Here is an 18,132-nt window from a genome sequence, read left to right on the forward strand (position 1 = left end):
TCAAAAGAAACTTGTGATTAAGATATTCAAATATAGCATAAAAAATTAACCAACAGTACCAAAATTCAAATTAGTATCTTTATTATTGTTATCAAAATTGTTAGTCAAAGATAACAATTTTTACATGAGTCCACAAACTGTAAGTAAGAACCCCTTTTTTTTGACCTTTTTCAAGAGTCCACAAAAACTAACCCATAGCAGATAAAAAGCTGCAATTTGGTAAAATGGTATTTCAAACCATGGAGAACCTCCACTAAAAATTTGATGATATTTAGAGATGGTCAGCTGGGTACGATTTTCAAATCTGGAGCACTTGACATGGAATGACCCCGGGATTTAAGTCACCACATCTGTATTTACTTTACTTATTTAAAGGTCAGAGTTAAAATGTTCCTTTAAGAAACTTATACCTATTTTCCAATAGCTATTTAATCTAAATAATTTTTAGAAGAAATGAAAATTTTGTTTTTGTATATACAGAGTGTACAAAAAAGATATTTGGGAATTTATCCTAAGATCTGATTATCATTTTACTATAACTTTTTACCATGAACTGCTATGATTTCTAAAGAATACTATGAGTGGTAATTTTTTAAGAAGTTAAGGGATATTTTAATACAAAAACAGAAAGTGAGGATAGGAATTGCATCAGTCGAATTGAAAATGTTAGATCTCTTATCAATGCTTAAAAAGGAATTTTCAGGCAAAAATAACATAATAATGATATCATGACACTGTATTCACAACACAAAATATCATGCGACTATTATTTCTTGAGAATGGGAATAAAAACCATCAAATAAAAATTTGAAGATATTAATTAAAAACTACCAACCAGATTGCAGAAGACTACACATAAAGTATGTTTTGAACACTGAATAAACATTAGTATGATTAATTAAACGGGAACAATGTAAATATTCTTTTGAAATAAAATGTACAAATACCCATCATCAAACTTCATACATGATAAATAACAAATTTTCAAAATGTAATCAGATTTTATCATAACTAATAATGTAATAATAAAATTACCTCAACTGGTCTATTAATATCACAATTTAATCTACAAATAGCGCTTATTTTAAACGAAAACTTTTCTTCAATATTCCATGCTGAATGAAATTTTCCTTTTTTCCTTAATGTTAATGTAGAAAATGAACTTCTAGGTCCTTTCATTAATTCATCAATATTATCAGGATTTTCATATACATTGTCTTTATCAACTGAAAACAAAAAAAAAGAAACACAGGTACGTGTAAATTATTTAAAAAATGTTATTCTTCTCAACAAAGCGAGCAACTTAAAACCAAATCAACCTAGCACAAACAGTATGAGGCTATCTTATTATCAGTGCTCCTATTAGTTATATATGTTATTACTCTCTCTGTTGTCTCTTGTCAACTGTTCATGTTTCAGTGCAATATAGTTTTGTTCTTTGGAGTTGTGCTTTTCTAAAATGCCTTATTTGATCGAGAACAGGATTAGTATATTGAAAGCTTATGTGCATTTTGGATCCTTCAAAAAACGCATAAAATATTTATGGAGATATTCCTAAACGTCAGTATTCCAGAAAAGAATAGCATAGATGTTTTGGAAGAGCACAGATAATGGTATATAACAGGATTGTTTTAACTGAAAAATAAAATCGGCAACCTAACAAGAGGATTCCAGAGGTCATAGCCGATATTCAGAAATGACTTTCTGTTGGTCTGAAAAAATTTATATGCAAGTTTATCACAAAAACGTGGTATAAAATATACATGTTGCTGTAAAGATTCTTCATGATTTATATTTGAAACCATATCACGCAACATCTACGTAACAACATACGAGAACAGACAAACTGAAATAGCTTAATTACTGAGACAGACTTCTCAAAAACATTGTCGAGACAGATAAACTAGATGGAGATTTTCATGACAGACGAGGTACAGTTTCATTTATCCAGGCGTTTTAATTCAAACAACACCAGATAATAGACGACTGAAAGGGCCGGTTGTTTGAGTGTCCATTTCGAGATTAGAAAATCAATGCAGGGTGCGCTGTTTCTGGTAATGGTATAGTGGATCCAATATTTTTTGGCTGGACTATCAATACAAAAGTACATCATACAATCTTTTAAAAATTCTCTTCTCAGTTAACAGATTGTGAAAAGAATACAGTTACTTCCAGTAAGATGGAACAACCTGCTACACATCAAATGACTTACTAGCACGCACTCATGCAGCTTTTAAAGAAGAACAAACTATCACTAGAAGGCAGCGGCCTCGTGTGTTCCCCAGATTTATCTAGTTGAATTTTTTTCCTTTGAAGCGATTTGAATGAAGGAAACTATGAAATGAATGCAAACAATATCAATGAACCGAAGGCAAAATTCGACAGAAAATCGATGGCATTTTACAATGTTTTGTGTCAGGTAACTCGCAATATGATTACTCAAGCACGTAAGTGCATTGCTGTGCAAGGTGCTAACTTCAAACATCATCTGTAAAAATATGATAAACATATAAACTTCTGTTAATGAAAATACACAATTTAATTTATGCTTTAATTTTTTCATTTCAATCATAAAATGTTATGTCACAACTGTGCTCAGCCTGTAGTAGTTTAGTTTTAAGTTGCTCGCTCAATACTACAAAATCATACATCATAATCTGGCTGCAGTAGCTTCCATAGTGGTATATGTGTATGAAAATCTTTAATAGTGATAAATAGCAATTTCCTATAGCTAAATAATTACTATAATTTTACATGTTAATTCCTAACAGTTGTAATATAAAAGGTTTTCCACATCAATTTATATTAATAATACAGCATTCATTATTTTTAAAAATTGTCATTAACTTTATTTAAATCTAAAGTATAAAAAATAAATGATTAAATGTAAAACACAATAAATGATAAATGACCACCTCAGTTTCTGTTACAAATGTTAATCCTAGGAAGGAAATTTTACATCATGTTTTCATATAATTGTAGTATTACTCTGGGTAAAAGAATCTGAAAATTATCTTCAAGCGTCTGAAATGTTTATTGAATTATTGGTACGACTTGTTTCTTCAGAAAGCCTCAAAGGAAAAGTAAAGAGCTGTTAAACTGCACAATCTACATGGCCAATTGATGTTTCTGTTTCGTGAGATAACATGTCCTGGAAATTTTTCAACAATAATGCAATCTGTTGTTGGCTTACGTGGTTAGGAGCATAATTCTATTGGAAATAAACATCAGCCATGTCCATTTCATCCAATATAGGTTCCAAGAAGTTAGTCAGCATCATGCTCAATACTGATTTTAACCACTGCACCTTCATCATTGTTGAAAAAATACAGCCTGATACATACACTTGTTAAGATTAGAGACATTCTTTAACAATTTATAATTCTAGGATTTTTCAGTCCCAAATTAACAGTTCTATTTATTCATGAACCTATTTAGTATAAACAAAAAAATGATTTCAAGCGTGGTTTCATGGCTGCAATTGCTGCTTTTGTAAGCATGAGGTCCAATATCTTTATGCAAAATGAGATGTAGTCTCTGAAATAGCTGATTACTGTGAACATTTATTATTGACAAACCTGGGTTTACAGCGACACTTTCAGTAACAGACAAAATGTTTTTAGTTGATTTGGCCCTATGTTGATGGACTCTTCTTCACATCAGCAACTTGGTTGGTTTTCTCAAATTTAGTAATAATTTTTACAATTGCTATACAAGACAGTGCTTAATTAATTTTAAACGGTTTTTGAGAAATTTCTGATATATTTGCAATGAATTTCCATAATCTCTTGAATTGTTGGAGAATATTTTACTTCACTGTCATTTAATATTGTCTTTTAAATTAAATTGCTTTGTTTTTATTTAACAGCTGTTAAAACATATAACAGCTGTATATGCAACTGTTGAAAAAAATACTGTGGAATTCAAAATAGCATTATAAAAAACCAACAAAAAGAATTTCAAACAAAATTTATATATATATATCTTATTATTACACAGTCCTTTGTTAAATACCGCTTAAAATTTCTCTTTAAATCAATGTCAAAATCTATTGACTTGGAAATTAGTCATCATCACTCAAGTAAATTGTATAAAATTTAGTTCATGGTTATTCAATTAATTACCAACGTTAGAGGGAAATTATTTTAATTTTCAATATTTTATTCATAAAATAACATTACGTGCAGACAGAGTAATGCAACTCATAATTCATTACGGAAACAATAATTACAAAATAAATAATACAAATTAGAAAGACCAACTTACTAGGTACACTTTGTACAGAAACAGTAACAACTGTTGGAGTCATATCTCTTGATAATGCCTCTTGTATATAGACAAATGATATAATAGGATATTCACCAACTAAATATTCTTCTCTACCGCAGACTTTTAAAACAAAATCATCAACACATTCATTTGTATTTAAATTCATTGCTCTTTTATTCAATATCATTTGTAACAATTGCATTGGCGACATTGTATGATGTACATTAAATGTAAATTTTGTCTGAAATAAATAATCATGAAACAGATTTAAATAAAAATTTGTCAAAAAAAAAATTACTGTAACAAAAAAAAAATCAGCCTGGTAAGTCCAGCAGTTAAACTCATCATTGCAAAATCAGCAGACTTTTGAAGTTGAGAGTTCTAAGGTTTGAATCCTTGTAAAGACAGTTTATTTGGATTTAAATGCAGGACTATGAATGCCGGTGTTCTTTGGTGGCTGAGTTTCAATTACCCAGATGTCTCAGAAGTGGTTGACCTGAACCAGTTACAGATTACATGTTTACTGTAAATGCTAAAGATAACTATTACAAAAAAAAATAAATACATAAAAATACAAAGCAATTACAGACTGGTCAATATTATATATTTTTAAAGTTATATTATTGTATTAATTTATATTATTTATATATATATATATATATATATATAATATAGTTTTAAAGTTTTTGCAGCCACAACAATAAAAAAACATTTCAGAGAACAAAGCGTAAAATGAAAGACAAAGCTTGTCTCCTCCGACATCAGTGAGAAGTCATAAAAATTGAATTCATGTCTAATGTTTTTTTCTTAATAAACTTATATGTTTTAATCCTATGTGATTGAACCACTTTTCAGTAGTTAATAAAGTAAACGACTACCCAGTTTTTCATATAAGTTGACTCTAAGACCACACAGCTCATGCCACTTAATTAGCTCTTTTCATCTGTTACGTTGCAAAATTTATTTTATGTAATATAACTTCTTTCTCTCTATAAAAAAAGTTATAAAACATAAGAATTTTGCCCAGTTTTCCTTTACTTCCTTATTAATACAAGGATAAGGGTTATTATAATGACACCAAAAAATGAGAAAGAATTTAACAATTCTTTTTAATCACTTCTTAAACTTCCCAAACCCGTGAACTGAACTGAAAAAGTATCTGTTCCGAACGAAATGTTTTTATCATAACTAAACTACACGGCCGATCTACATCAAATGAAAGATTTAGTAAAAATTGGGTATTTTTTAAAATTAAAAACAACTAGGGAAATGGTCAAGAATTTTTTTTTAAACAAATATTGCACAATAATTAAATAACAAGTTTTAAAATGAATTTTGATTCTCATTTTTATGACTTTTCAGTAATGAGATATATGATTTTAGATAAATTTCATTTTTATTTTAAGCAAATAAATAATAACGATGACTCAGTTATAATTCTCATGACTACAAGGCTGAAATTAATAGATTTCGCAATCGCAATACCAAACAATTCTGTTTTGATGTACAATAATGCTGACATTCAATATAATGTTATATTTTTATTTTTTATATAATCAAAATTTCAAAAGGGTAAAAAAATAAGTTTTTGAATTGTTAAAAACTGAATATCTATTATCAAATTAAATTTTGTTAGGTAAAAAAAAAAATAATCTCAGGAATTAATATGGCGTTATGATACTTGAAATTCCAAAACAGGAAAAAATCAAGACTGTTATTTTGTACAAAACTTCATGTAATAACAAATTAAATTACCAATCTCGCTCAAAAATTCAGAAATCAGTCTGCTTAAAACATTTCTCTATCTGTCTTTGTGTATATAATACTTTTCTAGATTAATGGACAAGACAGTAAATTAGTACAGGCAATTACTCTATGCGGTAATTATCTTCTTTTACTTGCCATACTTTTTCCTTTCTTGGATGAGAGCTGAAAGAGTTAGATCAACCGCTGTCCTTGTTTCATCACTGGTATTATGCAGGTAATTTTTAGTTTGTGGTAGAGCAACCACTTCTTTATTGGGACTAAGTAAGATGGCAACCCATTCTACATGATTAACTGTCCAAGAATTGTTTCCTAACTAGCAGTCACGGTATCTCTATTGAGTAAAGCTAGATCTACTTTTCTCCATAAATCTATAGGGTTAATAAAATAACTACGCATGTAAAGTAAAAATTTATAAATAGACATTTTTCATTATTGGATGGATTATCAGTAACAGGATTTGAGTACTGATCCTAATGCAAGCAAATTACAACATTTTAGAAGAAGAATATTAAATAATGAAAATGTTTCTACTTTTTAGAAAGAGCAGTGATTATAGGTTTATTGGCAAAGATCCTGGAGATGTCTGAACTTATATGACAAATATCAACCCTCTCAGCTGTTCAGTTGAATCATTGTTTAGTACAGTTGTTTTCTGATGAGTAGCCAATAATGGTAAGTTTAAAAGTTGAACAATGTGTCAATTTAACATTTTTAATAAAATTGAATAAAACATAAAAGGATATTTTCAAATTCTTATTGAGGCTTGCACAGAAGACTGCATTGTCTTACGCATATGTGTTTGATGAGCACAAAATTTCTGTGAAGGATGTCAGAATGTAGAAAACTATGAACATCCTGGACAACGCAAAAAAGATTGCCCAGATTGTTTGAGAAGACCGCTGACTCACTATCCAGCTAAATCAGTGAACATTAACAACGCTGGATGATATGAAGAATTTTAGATGAGGATCTCGACAAAAAAAAAAACTTGTGCCAAGATAGCCTCTAGGGATCTGAAACTAGATACAAGAAATGCTGCTGCAACTTAAAGCTGACCACAAACTTTTTCAAGAAATCATCACTTCTGACAAAATTTGTATTTTCCAGTATGATCCTGAGACACAAACCAAGAAGAGTCAATGCACTGGAAAAGAGAGTGATCATCAAGAATAAAAAGCTCATCAAACCAGGGTTCAAATCCAAAGCCATGCTCATCATGTTTCTTGATACTAAGGGTGTGAATTTAGAAGAAAGAACAGGTTCCTAGAAGACAAAACAGTGAACCAGAATTATTGTAAGAAATTTTGACAAAGCTGAGAGAAAAATTTGAACAAAAGACTGAAACTGTAGAAAAAACACACCACTATGTGTCAGTTCACCTGCTCACACAGCACTTTTGTGAAGTAGTTTTACGATGACAAACACATTACTAGATTGTAACATCTTCCTTATTCACTAGGTTTGCCACTATTTAACTTTTTTCTTTTCCTTAAGTGAAATCTGAGATTAGAAGTAGACATTTTGAGAAAACTGATGCAGTAAAGAAAAAAAAATGGTATACGGGTTAAAATAGCACACCGAAATTGATCTGTCTGCTCTAGTTTTTTCAATTTGTGTTAAACCGTGTTGGTGTTGATGATGAAATTATATGGAGGGGAAAAGCACAAGAATTTTAAAACATAAAAATAAAGATAAGTTACTGTATCAGTCATATTATTTAATACTGTAGAAATACCTCATATTTTCATACGAGGGTTCTTTTTTTTTCAAGGTTCGATCGGTCACGAAATTAAAACCAGTGAAAATAAAAAAATGTTTATTTGTAACAAGTACTTACATAGTTACGCTATTTCTCTACATAGTCGTCACTCCGATTTAGACATTTGTCGTAGCGTGGTACCAACTTTCCAATAACCTCATCATAGAACAGAGCCGCCTATGTTCTCAGCCATGTTTCTATGCTGGTCTGCAGCTCGATATCTATGCCAAAATGTTGTCCTCCTAGCCAGCGTTTCATGTGTCCCCTGTGACAATTTTGTTCAAAAAAATCTTCTCCTTCATTGTGGTAGCGCTGGAGAAACCTTAGGGAGGCGTCTATTCTCATTGTTTTGTGATGGTCGGACAGCATCTTGGGAACCTATCTCACACACAGCTACTGAAGTCTCTCACTCACAATGGTGTAGAGAACTGACCTTGAAATTTCAGGAAATGAATCACTCGACACAGAAATTGTGAACTGAGGATTTTCTCGAATTGCCTCGTCCACTCGCTCAACGAGATAATCGGTTGACACTCGCTTCCTTCCCTGACCGCCTGCATCATGAACATCTGTACGTCCTCCTTTAAAGTTCCTGCACCATTGTCGCACTTTGCTGTTACTCATTGAAGTTTCACAGTACACATTACTTATTCGTCGATGAATTTCAGCCGCATTACACCTCTCAGCCTGAAGAAATCAAATTACCACATGCACTCCACACTTGGCGGGAGATGCTATTGTTGTAGACATGTTTACGTTCTAGTTGCATGTTCACAACTAAATGAAGTGACGGGGCGTGATTGAAGACCATACTAGAGACGCTACGCAACACATATGCGCAAAGGTTCATCTGATTTTTGTGCAGGTTTTTATTTCGCTACCGATCGGGCCTTGTATTAACAAGGGCTATATACAAAATATAATAAGTATTATACAAGGGATATATAAAAAATATATCCCTTGTATTTAGTATTCTAGAAACTTTAATTATAAAATTCTAATTTATAAAGTTCATACTTAAAACATTTTCCCATAAATATTAATTTCTTTCTTCATTCTTGTGATAAATATTACAAAAAATTTACTGTACACAAAAAAAATATGTAATAAAAAATAATAATACCTCAGGATTTTCACATTTAACAATCATAACGAAATGTCCATCTTTTAATCTAGAAAAAACTGTTTGTGGTAAATTGGCTGTTGAATTTGATATTCTTGGTGGGAATTGATAGTGTAGTCTTTGTAACCATGTTTTATTTTGACGTCCACGAGCCATTTCGTCTGCTAAACTTTTCATTTTACTTCTAAAATAATTTACTTCAGAATTTTTTAATGAATCAAATTCATGAAGACCTGAAAACAAAGACAAAATCAATGACTTAATATAAACTGCAAGAGGACAATGTTATACAACTAATATATATATATATATATATATACAGGGTGTCCCATATAAAACGCAACGCATCAATCACTCATCCATGAAATTTCAAAAGTCAAGCTTACTCCCCTACTCGTTACTGAAATGGACTCGTCCAACATCTGAACAACGCGGCGATGCAGTAGAACACTACCGATAGTAACAACAATGCAATCATAACGTTCAGTGTATTGCTAGAGACAAGATGGTGTTTTCACTAGATGAACGTGTTTTCATTGTTGAGTCGTACTTTAGTACGAAATCAGTGGTTGCAGTGCAAGATTTGTTTCGCCATAAGTACCCAGATAAACCAGCTCCTAACAAAACATCAGTATTAAGGTTAGTCGCAAAATTTAGAGAGACCGGTTCTGTTAATAATAAGGAACACAAAAGATCTGCATCAGTGTTGAATACAGATACAGTCACTGAAATCAAAGACCGATTACTTGCCTCGGCAAATAAATCGATTAGACGTTTGTCTGCTGAAATTAATTTGTCTAAATCAACTGTTCATCGGGCGACCAAAAATTACAATTACGACCTTATCGCATTCAAACGGTTCATCGACTTCTTGACCCCGACAAAGAAAAACGGCTACAATATTGTCAATGGTTCCATCGATTTCTGCGTGAGGGAATTAATGTTATGGATTCGTTATTTTTCACAGATGAAGCACGGTTTCATTTGGATGGCTACGTAAACAGCCAAAACAGTAGAATTTGTAGTGCTGAAAATCCCCACGTTTATCACGAAAAACAATTACACCCGCAGAAATCGGGCGTGTGGTACGCGATATCACAGAAGAAAATAATCGGTCCTATTTTTTTTCCGAGTACACCATTAATGCAGAACGATATCAGGATATTTTATTTCAGTTCATCGACGCAGGTTCAACTTCTGATTTCGTCGAGGATTCTTTGGTAATCGTGTTATTGGTCGAGGCTTGTGGCCACCAAGATCTCCAGATTTGACTGCGGCAGATTTTTTTCTACGGGGTTACCTCAAAGAAAAAGCCTACACCAACAAACCACGAACACTTGAACAATTGAAAGTCAATATTGAACAAGCTGTATTAGATATCCAGCCACAAACTTTGAAAAAAGTTACAAGAAACGCTGTAAAAAGAATTGAAGCTTGTATTCAAGAAGATGGCGGCCACTTCCAACATTTACTCTAAATGTAAGGTAATGGATGGTAATAATAATAAAAATTACATTTACATTTACACATGCCTTTTTATTATTTCAATACCTACCAATATAAGGTTGGGTTGCATTTTATATTGGACATCCTGTTTATTATATATTGGGTGGGATAAAGGTTGGTTTCTCTAATTATTAATAAAACACAGCAAAAGGTTTTTTTTTTGTTATATATGTTTAATAAATATCACAAGCATTAAAAATCTTCCTTCTATCCTTATGCATTCAGACAGTACTTAATTACTGAATTACACATTTTCCCCAACGATGTTTAACTCCATTTTTTATCAAAGGAGCTTCAGACAATTCATGTCATTTGGATGAGATAATGTCCGATGATTCCATAAAATGAAAAACTACAAGTCATCAAATTGTATGAATTTTTTGGTCATTTAACTGCTCTCATGTCTTCTAACCGTTGAGATAATCTTTACTTAAAGAGCACAGCAAGATGATGCCTTATTTTGCTGCTAAGCACAGGAAAAGTCAATGTTAAACATAGGTTGTTTAATACCTCAGGGAATAACAACATCTCATAACATATTAGGATATAAATTGTCTCTTACACTTCTGTTGAAGAATTAATGTCCCAATTCTCTTCTTATTTTTGGAATCCCAAATCAAACAAGAAATTTAGGTACATTAAGTTTCTTCTTCACAATTTCAATCAATAAAATGCTTATGTGATCATTACTAGACCAGCCAATTTGAAACATGCTTCATTAGACTGTATCACTAAGCAAGCAAGAAATAATCTACTTCACAACAAATGATAGATCAAAAAGTTTAAATTTGATTGTTTTATATATATATATATATATATATATTACAATCCTCACTGTGGCTTTCCTGTCACTGTCAATTGTTTTTATTTTATGCAGCCAACTGCGACATATACAGTAACAATGACAATGATTGTGTTTGTTGAGTCACAGTACCCTACACCATTGCATCCCTTAAAAAAAATTTAAATACAAAAAACCCAAAAATAATTTTTAGACATTTATCTGAAGAGTAATTTTCAAGTTCAAATCTACTTAAAATCTTGTTTAGTATAGTTGGAAATAGGGAAAATTTGCAATCATTATTCAAAATTTGTTTATCTTTCTTTACCCCCTTTCAAAGTTGAATTTCATAAAATCAAGTTGATATCTTCAATTGTTACCAAGAAATTAATAAAATAGTCAGATTTCAAAAAAAATTCCAAAATCCATTTTAACCCTTTAAACTCAGAATTACAAAAACTTAGAAATTGGTTTTTAAATAACCTCAAGAAGATAACACACCAAAAATCAAATTGATATCTTCATTTGTTACCAAGAAATTAAAAAAATGGCCGGTCTCAAAAATAATTCAAAAATTCATTTTAACTCTTTAAATTGAATTTTAAAAAAATTCTTTCTTAATGTGCTCTTACACTGTAAGAATAATCTGTAATAAATTTTCATCAATTATATTGATAATGTTACGCGGAACAGAATATGCAAACCACACATCATCACTAAATATCTCCGTTGGTAATATACGAGGTACTATCCAAAAGTTCAGGGAATTTGAATTTCGCGTGCAAACCATTGCTGGTATGACCTGCTGCCGCTAGATGTAGCTAACAGTACTCTTTGTGAATCAGTGTCCCAACAGCTGTGATGGTGAGAGGCTGCATTGCTGACTTTCATGGGGTTGTGTAATGTTGAGTTTTACTGCTTCGGCGAAGTTATAAATGACAGATCTTAAAAGGCAAAGAACCTGCATCAAATTTTGCTTCATGCTTAAAAAAACTGGTGCAGAAACCCATCGCATGCTTGTGGAAGCATTTGGTGACAATGCTATGAATAAAAGTAAAACTTTTTTGTGGTACAAACGATTCAAAGATGGACGAACTACAGTCGATGACAATGAGCGTTCAGGAAGAGCGTTCAACAAGCGCAACACTGGAAAACATCACGAAAGTGCGAGAGGCTATTGTTGCAGATCGTAGACAAACAATCCATGATGTTTGTGCAATCATACAAATGTTATATGGGTCCATGCAACGTACCTTATCGGACAATTTGAACATGAGATGTGTTGCTGCAAAATTCGTACTGAGACTGTTGAACAGCGACCAGAAACAAAATCACGTAGCTGTCTGTAGTGAATTGAAAAATTCAGCAAGAGATGACCCTAACTTCATCTCCAACATCATAACCGGTGATGAGACATGGGTGTACAGGTATGACCCTGAAACTAAGCAGCAGTCGTTACAGTGGACAAGATCACCGCGGCCAAAAAAAGCATACCAAGTTTGCAGCAACGTGAAGTTCATGATGATTGTTTTTATCGACATCAAAGGCATTATCCATAAGGAATTTGTTCCTCTTGGTCAAACTGTCAATGGGATGTTCTATTGTGAAGTTTTGAAGCGGTTACGTGAAAGTATTAGGCGCAAATGTTCCGATCTGTGGGGTAACAATAGATGGGTTCTGCACCATGACAATGCGCCCGCGCACACATCGCTAGCCATTCGGAATTTCTTGGCTTCCAAAAAGACGATAGTGATTCCCCACCCACCCTATTCGCCTGACCTTGCCCCATGAGACTTTTTTCTATTTCCGAAAACAAAATTTCAATTGAAAGACCGTCGTTTTAACACAGGAAGAAACGCGGAACATGCTTCGAACACTTACACCTGCAGACTTCCAGGGATGCATGGAATCATGGGAAAAACGCTGGGATCACTGTATCAATGCCCAAGGGGATTACTTTAAAGGAGACACTGGAAATTATAAGTTATGGTAAGCTATTTTATTTTTATGGTAAAATTCCCCGAACCTTTGGGTAGCACCTCATATATATATATATATTTTAAAAACTTTAAGTTTACAAAAAAAACCTACAGTTTTACCTTGTTTGAATGCTATTGCTCCAAATTGTTGGGCTGACTTCAATTTTTGGAGTAAACTTTTAATTACTGAAGTAAATAACTACCTCAATAATAAATAAAAATTTTAAGCTCCAAAAATTTAGAGGACCATAAATAAAATATCAGCTTTTTAAACTTTAATTTTCAACAATGAAAATTCTACTGTATCTTGCATTAACCTACAAAACATGGGAACTTTAAAACAAAGGAGGGTCCCAAGAATACAATTTAAGAATTTAAATTTTTTTATATTTTATGTTATAAGCCAGCCATGGTTGATATTAAAAATGTTGTAATGAGAGCCAACATTTTTACAACAAAATTTTATTTGTTTAGCTATTAAACTCTAAATAAAAAACAGTTTTGATGATAAAAATGTCATTTGATCAGCAACGTCAACTGGGGCCAAAATATTTTACTAAAGATTCTAATTTTTTTTATACTTTTAATATTTCATAATTATTTTAAACTAAAAATATCAGTTGAACAAGGTGGTCAAATTGGATTGGAATTTTTAACTGAATTTTCTGATTTTTTTTGCAATTCTACTCTAAATACTGCGTAATTAATTGATTAATAATAAAATTCCTAATGGCATATTTGAAAAAACATCTGCCATGGGGAAAGAAAAGTCAGTTATGTAACCCTTTTCTGGATTTAAGTATTATATATGCAAAATTTATCTGTTTGCTGTAAATTATTAAAATGTCATCAATATGTCTGATTTTGGATCAGATATATTGTAAGGTATTTTACCTAAGTAAGGTATAGTTTTAACATAATTAATAAAATAGGTTCTTTATATTTCACAAATAGTTTGCCATTAATCTATATTATATAAAAACTGAAGTAATTTGAAAAGATTGTTTTCTGCATAACAAAAATATTTTTTAATACAATTTCTCCCTTCTATCACCTTCATGACTAGACCCAAGTGGCTAAGAATGTGGACTATTAGTTGAGCTCTTTTTTAATTGTTTCAAAAAGCTTCTCTCTTCGTTAACTCTCTTAAATACTTCCTCGTTTGACACTTTTTCTATATGACTTATCTTCATCATCCTTCTGTAACACCATACTTCAAAAGCCAAAAGTCTCCTCTTATATTCTTCTCCAATTATCCATGACTCGCTCCCATACAATGCAATAGTCCACACAAATGTTTTCAGTAATTGTTTTCTCAATTCAAGGCTTATTATATTATTTGCTTATATTAAAAAGAAAAAAGTTATAATTGTGCATGAGAGAAGTAAAAAGTCATTCTCCCTGAATTTTTACACCTTCACTCTTCCTCTATCAATGGCCTCTTGTATATATATATGTTGAACAAATATGGAGACAATATACAGTCTTGTCGTACCCCTTTTTTAATGCTTGCTTCTTTTTTTGTTTCCACAGAAATTTATTTCCATTTCGATAAATACTATAAATAATTATTTATTTCTGTAGCTAATACCTATCCAATTCAATATATGGAAAAGATAAAAAGATTCAGCTATATATTAAATAATTATGCAAAAAAATAAATTGAAATGTATGTTACTTTAGAAATATTTAAAATAATTTTATTGCATAGGCTGGCAATATTAACAGCTGGTCAAAAATGAAAATTGTATACTTCGTTTCAATCTGTTACCATAAATTATCATACAGATAAAGGAAATGTAGTGTTATCATATCACAGTGTAAAAATGTTGTTAAATTTTCTAACAATCAACATGGAATATATAATTTTTATTAATGATAAATGTAATGGAAATTCTGAAGCTGCTCAACATAAATATCAGGAGATATTTTTCTTGGAAGGCGGATTCCAAATACGAAACCTGTTCTTCAGTGTATTAGCATTTACAAATGAAAGGGTCACTTCCAACATGTTCATTTTCTGTTGAACACCAAGTAAATCATTGTGTTAATAATAAAAATTGTGTGATTCAGCATAGCCCAGGCATTAGAACAAGGCGAATTTCATGTTGCACTAGTTTGTCAAAACACAAAGTGTGGCACATCCTACAGAAAAAAATCTATATCCTTTCTACCTGCAGATGATACAAAATTTGCGGCCAACAGATTACCTCCAACGGTTAAACTTCTGTAATTGGCTTCTAGACAAAACTGGTAAGGTAAATTCAATTTTATTTAATGCTGAAACCACTTTTACAAGAAGTAGAGTCTTCAATTCTAAAAATAGTCATTTATGGAGAGAAGACAATTCACATGATATTATGAAAAATAGTTTCCAACATAGATTTCACATTAATGTTAGGTGTAGCATTATTTATTACAAAATTCTGAGACCATTTGTTTTCAATAAAAAAATTTACAGGAGATGTATACATTCATTTCTTGAAAAATAATTTTCCAGCTCTTTCGGAGGATGTACCTTTACAAACTACATTGCAAATGAATTTCCAGCATGAGGTGCAACCCCACACATTTTTTCTTTAATAGCTAGAAATCACTTGAATGTTAACTTCTTAAACTGGATTGGACATGGTGGACCAATCAATTGGCCATCACAATCACCTGACAATGTCACCAGATTACTTCATTGGGGCCATATGAAAGCTACAGTATATCAACAAAAAGTTAATACTAGAAAAAAGTTATTAAAATATGAAATGTTACTGAATTTATATGAATCGATCCAAAGATGAAACGGAAAGCCACTGGAAATATTTTACGTAGGGCAGAGTACTGTATACATTGTGAAGGAGGGAATTTCGAACAATTACTGTTCACTGAGGTTTGTTATTCTGTTAGCATTTATCATTTCATGTATTTTATTTTTTTGTTTTGCTATATTAACAATAATGTTTATTAAACACAGAAAGAATAATGTAATTTTCTGTCTACTTTTCACCTGTTTTGCTTCAATAAAAAACTGGTTTCTAAAAGTTTATTTTCTTTTATATTAACTGTATTTACATTAATTTTCTCAGAATTAAATTCTCTACATGTTCCATTACTAAACTTTCTGCATTTATAAGTCATTTAATAAAGCATTTCCACACCTAATTTATATGAACTCTTTTCATTATTTTCACCAGCAAAACATATACAGAACGTTTCACCGTGGGAGACCTGTATATAAGTATATCCATTTTCAGGAATCACATCAATCTAGGGACAGGGATAAAACACGGAAACAGGGAAATTTATGTTAATAAACACAAAACTCTGAAGGCCAAAACGCTTCAATTAAAGCTATTGAACAACTGATCTGTATAAACTGAAGTGAATTCAAAGTAAACACAAGTTGTGGTAATCAAAAAGTTCCCAAGCAAACTCTATTTACGGGAAAGTACTCTATTTACTTAAATTCAACATCATTTACTTTGATCTAGTCATCCTGAACTGGTCTGAGGGTTTCAGTAACTTCTGGTATGCCAGCTTGATGTTTAAGTGAGTTAGGAAGAACTACCTTCACACTGGATCTTAGCAACCGTGTTAAAGTAGCAACCTTTCAGCTGCATTTTCACCTTCAGTAAAATGAAGAAGTCCAAAAGAGCTGAATTTGGCAAGTAAGATGGGAGTGAAAGTTGTTCTTTATAAGAAATTATAAACAAGGAGGAATCCAGTTCCAACCTGACCTGTGGAGATGAATTCTCAATTTTTTCCACATTTTCGGGAACAATGTTAGTAGAAGGTCTTCTGGATTGTTCATTAACCTCCGGGATAATTCTTCTACTTTTGATGCGTGTATACCAAAAAAATATTGCCTTACTGCCATAAGCTTGAAGAAGCACATTTAATGTCTTCGTGCCGATTTTCCTAGCTTAACACATAATTTCACGATGGCCCTTTGTTTCAAATTCTAACCCAAGAATTATAATCGCCAACTATCACATGCACTTACACCAATTTAACAACAACTTCCCAAGTAATCATTGCACGCATACTGCATTATAAAATTTGGAGGTTAGACCTGCTGTTCGCATAACCCTGTATGTTATCTGTTGACGTGCTATAGAACAAGTCCGGGAACTAATTGACCTCGTACGTACATTAAAAACAAGAGTAAATTTAGATTTAAATCTGTAATTTATTGTAGTTTTTTAACATATAAACCATAAACATAAATTATGAATTTAAAATTCTTTTCTATGCAGTAAAACCATTCTAAAACGGACTCTCAATAAAATGGAAAATTAAGGAAGCAAAATTCTTAGCCCTAATCACTTCATTATATACAATGCTGGTAAAAATTCATAGAATTAACAAAATAAATTAAGACAAAAGCAGAACACAATCTCCCACCAGAATTATTTATTTTCCATCTGATATATTTTAAAAGTTTTTTTAAAATTTTATGAGAAAACAAAAAGAAGTAACGATGGATAGAAATATAACACTATCAGCAACAATGTCTAATCAATGTTAATGCGAAAATTATACTGATAACATATGACAATTATACTGATTGAGCATGTTCTGAAAATTTTTTTTGATTATATCTTCATATATATAACCACAATAAAAAATTTTCAGTACTTACTGATACTATATTATAATAATAATGAAAAATTAAATAAGTAAAAATCAGGAAATGATGATTTATAAGAAACGGAAAATAAATTTACTTTTCATCTAAACTAAAATAATTTCATAAACTTCATACATTAAAACAGGAAGCTGATTGTAATGTTGACCGCAATGATAAAGAAATTTAATAAAAAAAAAAATAACAGCATTACTAATTAGGCATGATTTCCCTCAGAATTTCCTGTATAGTTCATTTTAAAGGAAGTTTATATAAAAAATTCAATACAAAGCCTAATTATTTCAAGAAAGAATGAAGGTAGATAACAGC

The 18,132-nt window shown here is 31.3% G+C and overlaps 1 protein-coding gene across 1 annotated transcript in view; it reads right to left on the reverse strand.

Moving 5' to 3' along the window:
• Pi3K92E (phosphatidylinositol 3-kinase 92E) overlaps window positions 1-18,132 on the reverse strand; it is an 83,125-nt gene that overhangs the window by 46,748 nt on the left and 18,245 nt on the right. The window contains exons 4-6 of the mRNA XM_075381413.1: window positions 8,919-9,151; window positions 4,267-4,510; window positions 1,036-1,226 (exon numbers count right to left, since the gene is read on the reverse strand). Of these exons, the coding sequence (XP_075237528.1) occupies window positions 1,036-1,226; window positions 4,267-4,510; window positions 8,919-9,151 (668 nt within the window). The remainder of the gene's footprint in view (window positions 1-1,035; window positions 1,227-4,266; window positions 4,511-8,918; window positions 9,152-18,132) is intronic.

This window comes from Lycorma delicatula, chromosome 13, assembly GCF_047948215.1.
Source record: "Lycorma delicatula isolate Av1 chromosome 13, ASM4794821v1, whole genome shotgun sequence".
Taxonomy (NCBI): Eukaryota; Metazoa; Arthropoda; class Insecta; order Hemiptera; family Fulgoridae; genus Lycorma; species Lycorma delicatula.